Source organism: Blennius ocellaris (assembly GCF_963422515.1).
Source record: "Blennius ocellaris genome assembly, chromosome: 8".
Lineage (NCBI taxonomy): Eukaryota > Metazoa > Chordata > Actinopteri > Blenniiformes > Blenniidae > Blennius > Blennius ocellaris.
In genome coordinates this window covers 5,483,865-5,499,648 of record NC_137657.1, presented here as the reverse complement: position 1 = coordinate 5,499,648, position 15,784 = coordinate 5,483,865, and the positions used below count along the sequence as shown (strand labels likewise).

Here is a 15,784-nt window from a genome sequence, read left to right as displayed (position 1 = left end):
AGATACATCCTCGTCTTTATTCTTGGAAAGTTAAACCTCTTATGCTCACTCCTGAACATTATCTTGGAAGGAAATGCTGTTTCTTTTTGTTTTGTTTTTTTTAAACTGCAATTGGAGTGAAACTTCGGCGGGTTAATAAAATGTGAATCACATCATCGGGAAGTGACGGATTTTACTTTTTTAATTGATAAAAACCAGTTTTTACAGAGAAATCGTTTTTTTTTTTTTTACATGTCATATAAAACAAAGAGATTAAGATCTAACATGCATAAAAACATCACATATAAATGTTTCTTAGGATCAGTGCATTTCAAATGACGTTCAGGCTCCAGAGGGTGAAATCTGCTGAAGGAGTAATCAGATTACTCCTGTCAGATGACACCATGCTGCCAATCAGGACGTTTCATATATTAAAAAAAACAAAACACAAAAAAACCCCACATAAAAACGACAATAAAAGCGCAAAGTGACTTTTTTCATCCAACAATGTATAAAATCCTGGTCAATGGGGCCGGCTCCTGATTGGTCGTCGCGGTGTTTCAGTAAATGGCCTCGTCCATGTTTTCGTCGCTGTCGCCTCCGAACTCCTCGCCATTATCAAAGTACGACATGATGTAATCGGTCTCCTGAAACACAAAGCCACGAAATTCCATTTTTAATTTAGCCTGTTTTACTGGTCTTACTCGGTTTAACCACCCTCAACGAGTTTTAACAGGATTTACTCGTTAAATAACCTAATTTTCATAGGCTGAACCAGCTTTATGAGAATCAACCAGCTTGAACTACTCTGGACCAGAACCAGCGGCTCAGACCAGCTAAACCAGTTCAACTGATTAGTGGTCACTAGTTTTCACTGTTTAAAACGTCCCTGTACACGATAATAGAAACAAACTCTTCACCTCCTCCAACTCCTCTTCATCGTACTCCTCCTCTGCGTCGGCCTCCTCCTCCTCCTGCTGCTTCTTCTTCTCCTGCCCCTCCTCCTCCTCGGAGCTCTCCTGCTCCTCCTTCTTCTCCAGAGTCTGTCGCACAATTAAAGAAAAAACTCGTCGGTTTTGGAATATTGTAGTTTGCAGGAGCAGTTTGGTTTCTGTCTGACTGCAGGTGTGTTACAGGAGTGAGCTTCAAGTGTGTGTGTCATTACACATGTGGCTGACCTCCAGTTTGAGGAGCACCTCTTCTTTCTCTTTCACTTTCTTCTTCTTCTTTTCTGGCTCACTTTTGAGTGACACACCTGAAAACACACACACACACGCACACACACACACACACACACACACACACACACACACACACACACACACACACACACACACACACACACACACACACACACACACACACACACACACACACACACACACACACACACACACACACACACACAATTCAGTCTACATTGTGTGATCACATTACAATGTAATCTGAGTACAACACTGTTACGATACAGTGCAACCACAACACAAAGAGTAATCAGAGTACTGACCCACTCTGGAAGGTTTCTTCACGTGAATTCGCAGCTCTTTAGGAAATCTCTTCCAGTCTGAAAAGACAGTGACCACACAAAGTAGAACAACAACAACAACAACAACAGCTGACTCAGCACAACTCCAGCAGTGAAGAGAATCAAGCTCAATCCCAGGATGTCCAGTCGGGCTATAGATTTGATTACAGTGCCACCATCTGGCTGATTCTCATCCTCACCGATATACTGGCACCGTTGGAGCCGGAAGAAAAATAAAAAAAGAGGATGGAGGATGAGGTGAGGAATGATAAAGGGTGAAGTGGTGAATGAGGGGGCGGGGTCTCACCTGGAGTCCAGTCCAACAGGTCGTCCGTCTGCTCGCTGCTGTGGTATTTATCAGAATAACGCTCCACATCTACACACACACAACCGCACAGATGACACAAACAAATATGCGTGTGTATTGATGTGTGTGTGTGTGTGTGTGTGTGTGTGTGTGTGTGTGTGTGTGTGTGTGTGTGTGTGTGTGTGAGACCTCGTTGTGCAGCAGCTGGTTGGATGAAGCAGGGCAAACTCTTCATGGCTCCTCTGAAGTCCTGCTTCAGAGCCAGCAGATACTCCGCCTCTTCGCCGCCCGTCAGTGGGAGGGGCTTCTGCTCCATCACCTGGACAAGAGCACAGCAATGAGCGATACATCCCAGAGTGCACTGCTGCCAGCCAGCTGTGGGTTCCAGGTGTGTTGAGGCCTCACGGGGAACACAGGTGTGGGCTGCTGCAGGCCGGGAGGGAGACCTTCTCCTCTGCCCAGGCCGGCCGAGTCCACGTTGAAGCTAAGAGCCCTGAGGCCCCGCCCACGGCCCGCCATCGGGGCTGATCCAGGACCAGAACAGAGGTCTGTATCAGGTGGAGCTGCAGTGGTTCTGTGTGGACTGGGTCAGGGTGGCTGGAGGAGAAACAAGACCACATGTGATGCCATTTCACTGAGAAACGTGTTCTACCTCCCCCCTGATGGACACTGTGCAACCTTCACTCAGCAAACCAGGTGGATCACCATGGCAACTAATTGATCGCGCAGACTGATCAAACATCAGAAAACTTCCACTGACTGGAGCCACCGTTGTGGGTTTAACCTCCCTCTCTCCTCCTCCTCTGTCTGGCTCTCAGGTGTGATCAGCTGGTTCACCTGCACCTGTTGTGTCTGGTGAACTGACCAATCATGACCAGCAGCCCTCCTCATAAAGGGAGGGAAGGGCTGCGTGGCTTTATTTGATTGTTGTCTCCTGTGTGTGTGTGGAGCGCTGAGTTCTCTGTCAAGGTACCCAAGAGTGGTTTGTAAGCTGAGGACTTTGGTAAGTTTGGGGTCCGCTGTACATTAACTCTCGTAGGTATTCCTTCGTTAAATACACAAGGTTACTGGGTTGGCGCCACCATTGTATTTATTTTGATTTATCTACTTTTTGGATACGTCAGCCAGGATTTTAGTCCCAACATCCTCCATGGTGATATTGTATTAGTTTGGAATAATAACTCTTTTGTTCTTTTGTCACTCCACTTTCACAGTTTTTGGATTGTCATGTTACGTCTCTTCACTTTTCCACACAATTCATCCTTTACACGAACCAAACGAGACCCTGAACGCACCACGAGCAGCACCGTGCCCTCAATTCACCACAGAAGGCTCGAGACCCTGAATGCACCGCGGAACACCACGGGACCCTGAATGCGGCGCGGAACAACACGGGAGCCCGAATTCCCCACAGAAAGCTCTGGACCCTGAACTCACCACAGACCACACGGCGGAGCACCGGGGCCAGCAGCTCTCACGGAACCGGGAGATCGGAAACTCTCCGGTCACAAGTCCCCCGTGTCTCTGTTTACTTCCCCGCCATGTTTTCTGCTCGACTCCTTCGCGTGTTTCTTCCTCGGCGTTCTGGAGCTTGAGCGCCACCTTCTGCCGCGGAGGAGCACCTTCACATTAAATCCTCTATCAACAAAACACTGCCTGGTGGAGAACCAAACCTCTCAACCCGTCTTCACTGTGTTTCAGCTGGAAAAACCTTTCCCAGGGATTTGAACCCAGAGAGGCTGGTACACAGTGAGGAAAATATGTATTTCACCTCTTTGGTGCTGTTTGATTTAGTTATATAAGGAGATGACACACTTTTTAATCGTCTGGCAGTTTCAGACGTTTATATCCCATTGGTGTGTGAAATGATTCAACTACTTACTTTTAGAAAATAACATTATGAGCAGTCATTTGACTGACGGCCTCCATATCGTTCTTTTTGGGGTGTGGTATGGGAACTTGTACTGCACCCATCACGGTGCCATGGAGGGCTTTCTCAAAGTTTTAAAGTTCTATCATTACAATGTCTTTACCAACCCAAGCCTTAGATACCAACACAAGCCTTTGAAAGCCTAATTGACAAAACTACAAGTCAAGTTCTTTATTTGTCACAAACAATTATATACAGTGTAATGCGCGGTGAAATGTTTTAAGTATCTGTTCTGCACCAAGACAACTGTTTTGATGGGATGGAAGAACAGAAATAAAAATCTAGAACACATAATGAAGATGGCACAAAAAAATTACATGACCAAAATAATCAAAGAAAATGTTGGCTCACAAAAGATAAATAAATGAGTAGACCCGTGTTGAATAGTGCAAATAAACTGCATATTTAAGGTCTAAATCTCTTTATTCATTCAGCCTTGCAGAAATCAGGCCTCAGCCTCTGAACCTGCTCGGTTGCTCTTCTTCACATTGCTCCAGAAACTGGTCCCAGGATGCAGTGTAAACCTTCCTGGGCGCCCCAGTGTCTTCAATAGCTGTTTCATTTACAAAGTCCATCTTTGGAGTCACATCTACGATGCCGTCATCTATAAATAAAGCGAAAAGCTCTTCAATAAACTTTATTCAGAGAACTGATGCATGCCTTGGGTTCTCTGGAGTCTCAGAGTCTCCAGCTGGTATTGCTGGGAGAGGCTGTCTGTCTGGTTCCAGTCCATGTTCCTGCTAGAACAATACACACATCAAACACACAGGAAATGACTGTGGACAATGAGCTGAATGGGCGGAAACATCATCATTATTACGATGTTTAGTATGAATAAAACCAGAATGAATTATGTTCTGTGTCTCAAGCGCCTTGTCCTAAGATCATTTTAAATTCCATTTATTCAGTTCTTAACCATATTTCCATTTTAAATGTGTTCTCTTTTTCGCTTCATATAAGTAAATAGAAATCCTGTTCTGTAGTGTTACTTTAGAAGCACAATTACATCCAATCAAGAAAATGGTGTGAAAACACAATAGTTTTAAAAAGATTGAGGTTCATTTCTGCTTGCAATGATTCATTTTATCTGTTCTTTCGGCATTAGAGTGTAAAATGTAGTCACATTTTTGTCTTGTTTGTATCATATTGTTTTCTCTTGTTATTGCTTTCCATATTCATTATTATTATTATTATCCATATGCTTTTATTTTGCCACCTTTATTTACTTTTTTTTTATTGCTGCAACAATATAAATTTCCACGTCGTGGCCATGCAGCTGTGACGACATCGAGAGTTGGACCAATGAGAGAGCAGCATTAGAGATTTGGACCAATCAGAGAACAGCAGCAGACAGTTGGCCCAATCAGATGAAGGCGGCAGATTTTAAACTGTGACAGGAGTCAGCTGCAGACAGTTTGGAACTCAGAGCGACTCGCCGTCACTTTTCTTGTGTTTTACCGGGAAAGAAAACCCGTAAACGCTGCGGAAACCAGGAGACTCGAAAGTCGGTCACCCGAAACACCGAACGGAGCGGAGCAGCGACATGGCGGAGCCCGCCGCCCAGAGCCGCTGTGAGTGTGTGTGTGTTTTCATGGTGGTGTGTGCGTGTGTGTGTATTTTCATGGTAGTGTGTGCGTGTGTGTGTGTTTTCATGGTAGTGTGTGTTTTCATGGTAGTGTGTGTTTTCATGGTAGTGTGTGCGTGTTTTCATGGTTGTGCGTGTGTGTGTGTTTTCATGGTAGTGTGTGCGTGTTTTCATGGTTGTGCGTGCGTGTGTGTGTTTTCATGGTAGTGTGTGCGTGTTTTCATGGTTGTGCGTGTTTTCATGGTAGTGTGTGCGTGTGTGAGTTTTCACGGTTTTGTGTGTGTGCGCTTTCTTGGTAGTGTGTGTGTGCGTGTTTTCATGGTAGTGTGCGTGTGTGTTTTCATGGTTTTGTGTGTGTGTGTTTTCATGGTTGTATGGGTGTGTGCGTGTGTTTTTTTATGGGTGTGTGTGTGTTTTTTTCCATGTTTGTGTGTGTGTGTTTTCATGGTTGTGTGCGTGTGTGTTTTCATGGTTGTGTGTGTTTTTTTCCATGTTTGTGTGTGTGTGTTTTCATGGTTTTGTGTGTGTTTCATGTGTTCCATGGTGTGTAGACGAGCGGCTGACAGCAGAGCAGATGGACGAGCAGAGGATCCAGAACGTGGCCTATCAGTACCTGTGCAGACTGGAGGAGGCCAAGAGGTCTGTGTGTGTGTGTGTGTGTGTGTGTGTGTGTGTGTGTGTGTGTGTGTGTGTGTGTGTGTGTGTGTGTGTGTGTGTGTGTGTGTGTGTGTGTGTGTGTGTGTGTGTGTGTGTGTGTGTGTGTGTGTGTGTGTGTGTGTGTGTGTGTGTTCATATATGTGTGTGTGTGTTCATCAGTACTGAGAGCAGCGACTCTGAGGTAAACAGAAGAACCTGGTAATGTTTCTCAGCAGTTCAGCTCCAGGTGTTCAGCTCTCACCTCCACTGGTTCCCCTCTCAGGTGGATGGAGGCGTGTTTGGGGGTGGAGCTTCCGGCTCCCACCGAACTGGAGGAGGCGCTGAGAAATGGAGTTGTTCTGGCCAAACTTGGCCATCGCTTCGCTCCCACTGTGGTTCCTCTGAAGAAGATCTTCGACCCCGACCAGCTGCGATACCAGGTCACGTGACACACCAGACCTCTAAGCCTGCAGCAGCTTCACCAGGAAACGGTCCAGGTGTCCTGCAGCAGCCGTAACTGTAACATCTGTTAATTAGAATGGAAGTCTCAGACACGTTACAGACGACAAAAGGAAGTTTAATGTGGAAACTGTAGCTTAAGTCCTGGTCAAAAGTAAGTTCCAGGTTCTTCTACTGGAAGGTTAAAGTAAGACCATCCAGTCACTGGATGTTTACATAAATTGTCTCTCATATAATGACTTCCAAAGCTCATCCAGGTTTTTTGGTCTTTAAGACAAAATTCTAGTTTGACAAGTTCATCAGTATCATTATAGATAAATAGATTTGTTTATCATCTGCATAACAATGGAAGTTAATAGTGTGTCCCAGGAAGCATGTATAATGTGAATGGAAGAAGCGTATAACTGGTTGTCGCCCAACGCTATTGACCATTCAGCAATCCACAATTGTTGAGAAGAAGACTTTGGTTATTGATCCTTGTCCTTGTGTTTGCTGCATGCAGGCGGTGGGGCTGCAGTTCCGCCACACCGACAACATCAACCACTGGAGGAACGCCATGACCACGCTGGGACTGCCCGCGGTCAGTGAGCTCCCCGGTTGGCGTTGAACCGACGTTGACGGTGTCATGAGTGGTGGCGTTGTTTGTCTGGATTGGCTTGCTGTTTGTGACGGCACCATTATAAGCAATAGCAGCAGTTTGTTTTTTGTGCTTTATGATGTTTTCCTTCATGGTGATTGTGACGTCAGTGTATTTTTTATTTTATTTTTTTGTCAGATTTTCCATCCTGAAACTACGGACGTGTACGACAAGAAGAACATGCCAAGAGCCATTTACTGCATCCATGCACTGAGGTCTGTCCTGTCCTGTCCTGTCCTGTCCTGTCCTGTCCTGTCCTGTCCTGTCCTGTCCTGTCCTGTCCTGTGTCTCAGTCTGTGTGTGTTGACCACGGTGTCTCTTTGCAGTCTCTACCTCTACAGACTGGGTTTGGCTCCACAGATTCACGATCTCTATGGAAAAGTCAAGTTCACAGGTAAAAAAAGAAGATGCAGAGCGAGTGTTCTCTCCATCTCTGTGACTGTGAACCAACCGTGTGCGTGTGTGTGTGTGTGTGTGTGTAGAGGAGGAGATCACCAACATGAAGCTGGAGTTGGATAAGTACGGGATCCAGATGCCCGTCTTCAATAAGATTGGAGGGATCCTGGCCAATGAGCTGTCGGTGGACGAAGCTGCAGGTGGGTAGCAGCGCTCCCATTGGCTGTGAGCCCAGTTGAAGGTTTCTCAGGAGTGACCTGCGGCCTCTCCCACCAGTCCATGCGGCGGTGGTCGCCATCAACAAGGCGCTGGACAAAGGGGAGGTGAGCGTGACGGCGGCGGCCCTGAAGAACCCGGCGGCGCTGCTCACCGACCTGCACGAGGGGCTGATGGCCGTCTACCAGGAGCTGCTGAGACAGGCGCGCCGCAAGAAGGCGGAGCGAGCCCCGGTGAGACCCCGACGCCTTCTTTCATGGTTGTTTTTAATTTTTTTACTAAAACTCCCGTTTTGCACCGGTTAACGTGGCGTTTGTGCGTTTCAGGCCTCGGACTCTGGGGATAAGGACATGTATGAGGAGTACCTGACTCAGCAGGAGATCCAGCGGCACGTCAACATCTGCAACGGTAAGGCTCCGTAAGCTCCGCCCCCTTGGAGAGCGAGCGCTGGTTTGACGGTGGGCGCTAACGGCGGTGGGTGTGTCTCAGTTCGCTCGGCCGTGGAGCAGGTGGATGAAGCTCTGGACGCTGCAGACGAGCTGGCTCTACTGTCGGCGCTGCAGCTGCCGTGTTTGGCCCTCAGAGGCCTCCGTACCTGCAACGGGCCCTGGTACCTGGAGCAGCTGAGCGCAGACCGACAGCAGAAGGCCCTGGTACACACCTTGCACACACACACAGATTAAGAATATAGCGGGGAGCGGTGGATTCCTCACCGTCGGTGTCAGAACTACCGTAGTTACCAGCGTCCTCTCTCGTCATGTGACCTCAGGACCAGGGCTCTGTTGATTCCCTGGAGCCTGACGAGCTGCAGGAAGGCGTCTCCCTGGCCAACCGGGACGCTCAGAGGGCCGTGAACGGTGAGACCTCGCCTCTCCGCGTCCGTACCTGCACCGCAGACCCCGGCTTACTGTCTCACTATCTGCGCCTGGCGGGGTTTTTTTTCCAGAGCTTGCGGCGCTGCAGAGCATAAACGAATCCCTGCACGCCGACGACGCCAGACGCACGGTCAGCTGCCTGATGACCTCTGACCTCCAGCTGCCCGAGGTGTTTCCTTTCGCCTCAGCGCTCTATCACAGGGAACTGCGGCTGCTGCAGAGACGGAGCCCCGAGGTAGCTGCCGCCCAAGAGCACAAACTCTCCCGATGACCAGCTGCTCTGTTGCTTTAACAGAAAAGAACAAAGCTCGTTTTTCACACGATACCCGTTGTCTCCTCCAGGGGGAGCTGCACCTGGAGGAGCTGTACGTGGCTGTGGAGATGCTCTCGGCTGTGGCGCTGGTCAATCAGGCCCTGAAGGCCAAGCAGCCGCAGCAGTTCAGCAGCTCACTGGTCAACCCGTCTGCGGGACTCTCCGACGTCGACCCCGACCTGCTTCACAAGTGAGACCGCCGTTTACGCGACGATCAACTGAAAACCTCAAAAGTTCACGTGTCCACGATGCTGAGAACTCTGGCCCTGTCGCTCAGGTACTTCCAGCGTCTGGTTGGCGTGAAGCAGCACGTGGGCGGAGACATGCTCACTTGGAATCAGCTGCAGGAAGGAATCGCCTTCGTCAACAACTCGGCGCAGGACGAGCATCAGCGTACGTAAACGACGCCCGCAGGTCGACGACCCACCCTTTTTTGGCCCCGTGCGGGCCGTCTGACCCCTCTCGTCTGACCCCTCTCGTCTGACCGCAGAGCTGCTGGCGGTGGGGCGGATCAACAAGGCCGTGGTCCGGGGAGACGTCCAGCAGCTTCTGGCCGCGCTGCAGCTGCCTTCCTGCGGCGTGGAGCAGGTCTTACCTGAGCACGCCTGCAGGTACCTGACGCTGCTGACCACAGCCCGGCAGCACAGAGCTCAGGTAAACCGCACGAGACGCGCCTTCGCCTTCAGGGCGAACCCAGACGCCGTGACCTAACGTGTCGTCGTCCTCCTCGTCCAACCAGGTGAGCAGAGACCCCGGGGCCGAGCTGTGGTTGGCCGATATCCAGGAAGCAGTGAGGAGAGCCAATCATGACAGTCAGAAGGCTCTGAAGTGTGAGTAGATGCCACGATTTTCAAGTGAACAGGGAAAACTGATTTGGATTTGTTCAATGTAACTTTTGAAATGCTTTTTAATTTGCCCAAAAAGCTGGAGTAAGTAGTTCTTCTGCACATGCTCAGTAGGTGAACAGCAAGAAAAACATTTTCCTCCAGGGTGTCATGACTCGCCTGGGACTCGGTCGTTGCAGAGATGTTGTTTTTGTCATATAAGTAGGGTCTAACACCCGTTTGTGTGTCGGTCTCACCGGTTGTGTTGTTGTTATTGTGTGTCTGCAGTGTGTTTGTGGCTGGCTGCAGTGAATCAGGCTGTGAAGGAGAACAGAGACAAACAGACCCTGAGAGTTTTGTCTCTCCCCGACATGGAAGTGAGAGGACTGTTGTTGGAGTGCGCCGCGGAGTACCAGAGAGAGCTGAGAGCGCTGCTAACACACCGCGCCAACACAGGTAGCAGCATCACACACACGTACAGGTAACGCCATCAACGCTCAGGGGTGAACAGGTGTGTGTGTGTTCGTAGGTGACAACAGGAGTCCGTGGGTGTGTGTGCGGCTGCAGGACGACTCTTTATATTACTTCCACCTGAACAAACTGGAGGGAAGCTGGAAGAGACCCAACGACTTCAAACACAACTCCATGTTCATGGACCAACACCAGATACAGGTCTCGCGCACACACACACACACACACACATACACACCTGAAGCGTCATCCCCCGCAGTGTGACACCACGTGCTCCCCCCTGCAGGAGGTGGTGGGCGGCGTGACGGCGCGGCACCAGCGCGGCGCGCTGTGGCGGAGCAGCGAGGCCCTGCTCGTGGTCCTGCAGGCTCGCTGTCGAGGCTTCCTGGTGAGGAGGCGGCTGGAGGCTCGGCGCCGCTACCTGCTGAGTCAGACGCCCGCCGTCGTCACCATCCAGGTGAGGTTCCGTCGGAGCCGCGTCCTGAGGTGTGGCGGCCCGCGTCCAAACAGTCCCCGGTTTTTATGTCCTTCCAGGCTCACTGGAGGACGTTCGTCCAGCGGAGGGCGTATCGCCGTCGCCTGGCCTTCCTGCATTCTCAGTCCAGAGCTGTTGTCACGGTAACGTCCGCTCGTCTCCGCCCATTTTGTTGTTTTCTTTCCGACCGGCCACCTCTGGAACCGTCCTCTTTGTGAGCAGATCCAGTCGTGTGTGAAGATGTGGCTGCAGAGAAGGAAATATCGAGCCCGACTTCGTTTCTTCAGACGTAACGTGAGTTCAGCGCTCTGGCGTTCGGCTCGCCGTTGGTTGCTCGATGTGTCGTTTCCGTGGTAACGGCGTGCGTCCGCAGGTCGACGCCGTGGTAAAGATTCAGGCGTTCTTCAGGGCCAACCGAGCTCGGGAGCAGTACAGGATGCTGGGTAAGTCCACTGACTTGCTCACCAGCAGAAGAGGACCCGGGAGTCGTCACTAAGCCCCGCCCCCCCCTTGATCTGCCTCAGTGCACTCGGCCACACCCCCGCTGTCCGTGGTCAGGAAGTTCGTTCACTTGCTGGACCTCGGCGACGGTGACATCCGAGAGGAGGCGGAGCTTCTCCGCCTGAGGGAGGAGGTGGTGAGGAGCATCCGCTTCAACCGCCAGCTGGAGGCGGACCTGGACCTGATGGACCTGAAGATCGGCCTGCTGGTCCGCAACCGAGCCACGCTGCAGGTGACGGCCCAGCCAAGAACCCACACCGGCTCCACACCTGTACCGCCGCGACACACCTGTTCGTATTTGTGTGTGTGTGTTCACGCAGGAAGTGGTGTCTCACTGCAAGAAGCTAACGAAGAAGAACAAGGAGCAGCTGTCGGACATGATGGATGTGGAGAGAAGTAAAGGACTGAAGGCTCTGAGCCGCGAGCGGCGGGACCGACTGGAGGCCTACCAGCACCTGTTCTACCTGCTGCAGGTAACACACACACACACACACACACACACCTACACGTCTGTTGTACCCGCTGTACCTAACGCGGCGTGCCTGTCTCAGACGCAGCCTCTGTACCTGGCCCAGCTGATCTTCCTGATGCCTCAGTGTCGCTCCACCTCCTTCATGGAAATGTTGATCTTCAGTCTGTTCAACTACGGCTCGGACCGCCGCGAGGGCTACCTGCTGCTGCAGCTCTTCACCGAGGCGCTGCGATACGAGATCAGGTCAGTCCAACTGTCCCTCTGTGATGTCACCCTGTCACCTGTCTGACGACCCCCACCCCTCTCACTCTCGCTCTCTGCTTTTCGGCGTCCAGACTGAAGGTGGACCGGCCTCAGGACGTGGTGACGGGGAATCCCACCGTCATGAAGATGCTGGTGAACTTTTACCGCCACGCTCGCGGTCAGAACACGCTGCGGGAGATGCTGGGTCCGGCGCTGAGGGACGTCCTGCTGGACCGGACCCTCACCATCAGGACCGACCCGCTGGACGTCTACAAGACCTGGATCAATCAGACGGAGACGCAGACCGGACAGAAAAGGTTGGAGCCGAAAGCCAGACGGTGTCCCCCGTCCGTCCCTCCGCTCTCTCTCACCCGTCTCTCACCCGTCTCTCGCCCGTCCGTCTGCAGCCCGCTGCCGTACGAGGTTTCCCCCGAAGAGGCCCTGTCTCACCCTGAAGTTCAGAGACGCATCGACATCGCCATCATCAACCTGAAGAACCTGACAGACAGAGTCCTCAAAGCCATCACCTCCAACCTCCACAGACTCCCGTAAGACGGCGTGTATATATACGTATATATATCCTAAGAGACTGTGTGTCTAGACTGCAGTAAACCTCTGTGTGTTGCAGTTACGGCCTTCGTTACACAGCGAAGACGCTCCGAGACGCCCTGCAGGCCAAGTTTCCCGACGCCAGCGAGGACGAGCTGTACAAGGTGAGAAGGACCGGCTGTACCTGGGACGTACTTCAGGAATTGAACCTGTGACCGTGACGCCCGAGCCGCTGTGTCTGCAGATCGTTGGCAACCTGGTCTACTACCGCTACATGAACCCGGCGATCGTGGCTCCGGACGGCTTCGACGTGGTGGACCGGTCAGCCGGCTCCGCCCTGCAGCCCGAGCAGCGCCACCTGCTGGGCACCATCGCCCGCACGCTGCAGCACGCCGCCGCCAACAAGCACTTCCACGGAGACAGCTACCACGTCCGAGCGCTGAACCAGTACATCAGCCAGACCCACCGCATATTCAGGTCTGAACCCTGTTTCGCTGAAACTGGTTTGTCTGCCAATTGGGGGGGGGGGGGGGGGGGGGGGGACTGGGCAGGTGAGCCTCCGGTTCAGGTCCTGATGGTTCTATGTGTGTCGGCAGGAGGCTCCTGGTGTCGGTCTGTGACGTCCCTGAACCGGAGGACCGATTCGGCGTGGACGAGTACTCTGAGCTGCTGATCGTCAACAGGCCCGTCATCTACATCTCCGTCAGCGAGCTGCTCAACACTCACAAGGTGAGGCCAGGAGGGACCAAACCGGGTCCTGGTCTGGGGCGGATCCTCATCCCTGGACCTGCACGCCCACTGTCTCTGTGTCTCTGCAGCTGCTGCTGGAGCATCTGGAGGTTCTGAGTCCAGACCCCTCAGACCCTCTCCGAGAGCTGCTGAAAGACCTGGGACCAGTTCCTACGCTGCAGGACCTCATAGGTACGACGGCTAACGGTACCGCCGGTTCTCTATCTGACCCTCCCCCCCCAACCTGACCCTGATGACCTCACCCCTCCCCAGGAGAGTCTGCATCGGTGGAACCGGTATCAGAGTCCAGCAGGATGGAGGTCTCGCTGACCCTCACCAACAAGTTTGATATCTTCAGTGACACGGACAATAAACCCGACACCCGAGGACTCCTGCTCAGGTCTGTTAGCACGTTAGCCTGTTAGCCTGCCCTGCTCAGGTCTGTTAGCACATTAGGCTGTTAGCACGTTAGCCTGCCCTGCTCAGGTCTGTTAGTATGTTAGGCTGTTGGCACATTAGCATTCCCTACTCAGGTCAGATAGCACATTAGCCTGTCTCACAAAGGTCTATTGGTACATTAGCATTAGCACGTTAGCCTGCCCTCTGATCTCAGGTCTGTTAGCAGGCTATCCTGTTCTGCTTGATTTATCTTTTAAAGTTTTTCTTATTTGAATGCTTCAGCACCAAGCAGCTGGTCATTGACATCATCAGGACTCAGCCGGGTGACTCTCTGGGTCACATCCTGAGGACCACACACTCACCTGACCAGGTAACGCTCACAAATTCACAAGACCACTGCAGAAATCCTCCAGTGTTTTGACCCGCTGTGTGCCTGCGGCGGTCAGGAGGCCTGCCACGACTGGCTGGTTCAGCGCCGACTCCGTCAGGACACCCGGACGCCTGAGAAGCTAAAGAGGAACGAGTCGTTGGTCGCCAACGGCAACCTGAGTCTGGAGGAGAAGAAGAGGAAGATCCTGAGGAGTCTCCGTCGCTTGGAGGGGCTCGGCGTCCTGAGGGCGCCGCGGCCCGAGGACCAGATCCTGCAGATGATCGCCAAGGTGACGCCGCCACGTCCTCGTCCGCCCCGTCGATCACGTTCCGCCGTTTCTCTCCTGCTGATGCCGCCGTTCTTCCTCAGGACATCCGTCAGCAGCGAGTGCGGCGTCAGCGGCGGGGGGCGGAGCTCACGAAGCTGCGTCAGACGCTGAGCAGCCTGCAGGTGAAGAGCAGCTTCCACAGCGAGCAGGTGGACTACTACAGACACTACATAAACAGCTGTCTGGATCAGCTGACCTCCAGGTACGCTCACGTACACACACTGATGGTGTCGGGGCGGTGGAGGACACAAGTTCAATTTAATTTGCGATGGGTCCTCTTTGCAGTAAATCGACCAATAAGAAGGCAGCAGACGGTAAAGGGAAGAAGACACTTCCTGCTTTGAGCTACAGCGCCGCCCGTCTGCAGGAAAAGGGAGTGCTGCTGGAGATCGAGGACCTGCCGGCCACACAGTGAGGAGACACAACACACACACAACAAACACACAACACATGTAACACACAGTGGAGATGCACAATGTGTTGTGGGTTTACTGTTGTTGTTTTTGTAATTGTGAGTCTGTTGTGGTGTTTTTGATATCGCTGTCCGTTTTGACGTCGTCTGTCCACATTTCCTTGTTGTTTTAATTGTTTCATTTAGTTTTCTTGTGTCCATGTTGTTGTTGATGATGTTGTCGTCGTCTTGCGTCCAGGTTTAAGAACGTGCTGTTTGACATCGTTCCCGCGGCAGAAAAGGGAAGTTTCACCGTCAGCGCTCGCTTCCTGGGAGTGCAAATGGAGGAGTTTGTGATGAAATACGAGGTAAAGCTGCTTCACTGCGTCACAAACTGCACCTCCTGGCCGGGCCTGCCCAATAACCTGCCTGCGTTTGTGGTTCAGGACCTGCTGCAGCTGCAGTACGAGGGCGTGGCCGTGATGAAGATGTTCGATAAAGCCAAGATCAACGTCAATCTGCTCATCTTCCTCCTCAACAAGAAGTTCTTCAAGAAATGAGCGTCGCCCAACTCCTGTCTATAAGAATCATGTTTATACTCTAATGTACTACAGAGTGACAACATCCCTACACTCCTGGCTTTGAAGCACAAATTCACTCCACTGTTTTAACGACTGAGTGAAATGCCTTTTATGCACATATGTTTTTATTTTCACTACATAATCTGTTTTTAAAAGTTGTCTGTCTGTTTTGTCTTTATATCCATGTCTGTGTTGTCATTTTTGGGGACAAAATAAAGTGATATTTTTTTTTCTCTATAAAAACGTCTTCTCTTTTTGTTTTCTCTCTCTTGTAGATGTGTAGATGTGTGCTCTCTCCTGCTGTCCACTTGAAACCTGTCTTGTAAACAGGGCCTTTTATCTGCTCTCTCTTGTAGTTTGTATTCTTTCTATCTCCTCTTGTCTACGTTCTCTGATTCACTTTTTGTTAACCCCGTGCTCTTACTTTTTCCTCCTGTCATCACTGCTACAACTTGTTCATAAGTAATCACCTTCTGACATGGGACAAACTACAGATTAAGCAAGACAACAGGACTGATTACCAATTACTGGGGACAGATTTCACATTTCTGAGGACAGATGATACCGAATGACGTGTTGGTACAATAAATAGT

General features: G+C 51.3%; 2 protein-coding genes across 3 annotated transcripts; one reads left to right on the top strand and one right to left on the bottom strand.

The window, feature by feature from the left end:
• Window positions 1–186: 186 nt before the first annotated feature.
• Window positions 187–3,377, bottom strand: polr3glb (RNA polymerase III subunit GL b). Of its 2 annotated transcripts, none has more exons than XM_080501170.1 (8): window positions 3,249–3,377; window positions 2,217–2,408; window positions 2,001–2,130; window positions 1,812–1,880; window positions 1,487–1,543; window positions 1,145–1,234; window positions 900–1,022; window positions 187–626 (listed from the first exon to the last, which is right to left on the bottom strand). In XM_080501170.1, the coding sequence occupies exons 2-7, from the start codon at window positions 2,328–2,330 to the stop codon at window positions 916–918; spliced, it is 567 nt and encodes a 188-aa protein (XP_080357296.1). In that variant the 5' UTR covers window positions 2,331–2,408; window positions 3,249–3,377; the 3' UTR covers window positions 187–626; window positions 900–915. The 2 variants fall into 2 exon arrangements, with proteins under 2 accessions (XP_080357296.1, XP_080357295.1); XM_080501169.1 differs by having other exon boundaries at window positions 1,158–1,234.
• Window positions 3,378–5,211: 1,834 nt separating this feature from the next.
• iqgap3 (IQ motif containing GTPase activating protein 3) lies at window positions 5,212–15,375 on the top strand. Its single transcript, XM_080501142.1, has 38 exons — window positions 5,212–5,312; window positions 5,878–5,965; window positions 6,246–6,402; window positions 6,924–7,001; window positions 7,197–7,273; window positions 7,385–7,452; window positions 7,541–7,654; window positions 7,731–7,903; window positions 7,997–8,078; window positions 8,160–8,323; window positions 8,440–8,527; window positions 8,617–8,780; window positions 8,888–9,048; window positions 9,136–9,251; window positions 9,349–9,512; window positions 9,598–9,688; window positions 9,971–10,138; window positions 10,212–10,354; window positions 10,440–10,610; window positions 10,688–10,771; window positions 10,851–10,922; window positions 11,002–11,071; window positions 11,153–11,361; window positions 11,450–11,602; window positions 11,681–11,844; window positions 11,937–12,161; window positions 12,252–12,392; window positions 12,473–12,557; window positions 12,638–12,870; window positions 12,990–13,122; window positions 13,212–13,314; window positions 13,396–13,522; window positions 13,804–13,891; window positions 13,968–14,180; window positions 14,261–14,421; window positions 14,505–14,630; window positions 14,870–14,978; window positions 15,057–15,375. The coding sequence occupies exons 1-38, from the start codon at window positions 5,285–5,287 to the stop codon at window positions 15,168–15,170; spliced, it is 4,905 nt and encodes a 1,634-aa protein (XP_080357268.1). The 5' UTR covers window positions 5,212–5,284; the 3' UTR covers window positions 15,171–15,375.
• Window positions 15,376–15,784: the final 409 nt, after the last annotated feature.

What these genes read in the sequence shown, in the direction of transcription:
- polr3glb (XM_080501169.1), bottom strand. Translation starts at nt 2,330, where the DNA reads ATGGCGGGCCGTGGGCGGGGCCTCAGGGCTCTTAGCTTCAACGTGGAC. An exon ending in CCTGTTGGACTGGACTCCAG is followed by an intron (nt 1,544 to 1,811) that starts GTGAGACCCCGC and finishes CTGTCTTTTCAG; the next exon opens with ACTGGAAGAGATTTCCTAAA. An exon ending in GAAGAAACCTTCCAGAGTGG is followed by an intron (nt 1,235 to 1,486) that starts GTCAGTACTCTG and finishes GTGTGTTTTCAG; the next exon opens with GTGTGTCACTCAAAAGTGAG.
- iqgap3 (XM_080501142.1), top strand. Translation starts at nt 5,285, where the DNA reads ATGGCGGAGCCCGCCGCCCAGAGCCGCT. An exon ending in CCCGGCAGCACAGAGCTCAG is followed by an intron (nt 9,513 to 9,597) that starts GTAAACCGCACG and finishes TCGTCCAACCAG; the next exon opens with GTGAGCAGAGACCCCGGGGC. An exon ending in CAGACCCACCGCATATTCAG is followed by an intron (nt 12,871 to 12,989) that starts GTCTGAACCCTG and finishes GTGTGTCGGCAG; the next exon opens with GAGGCTCCTGGTGTCGGTCT.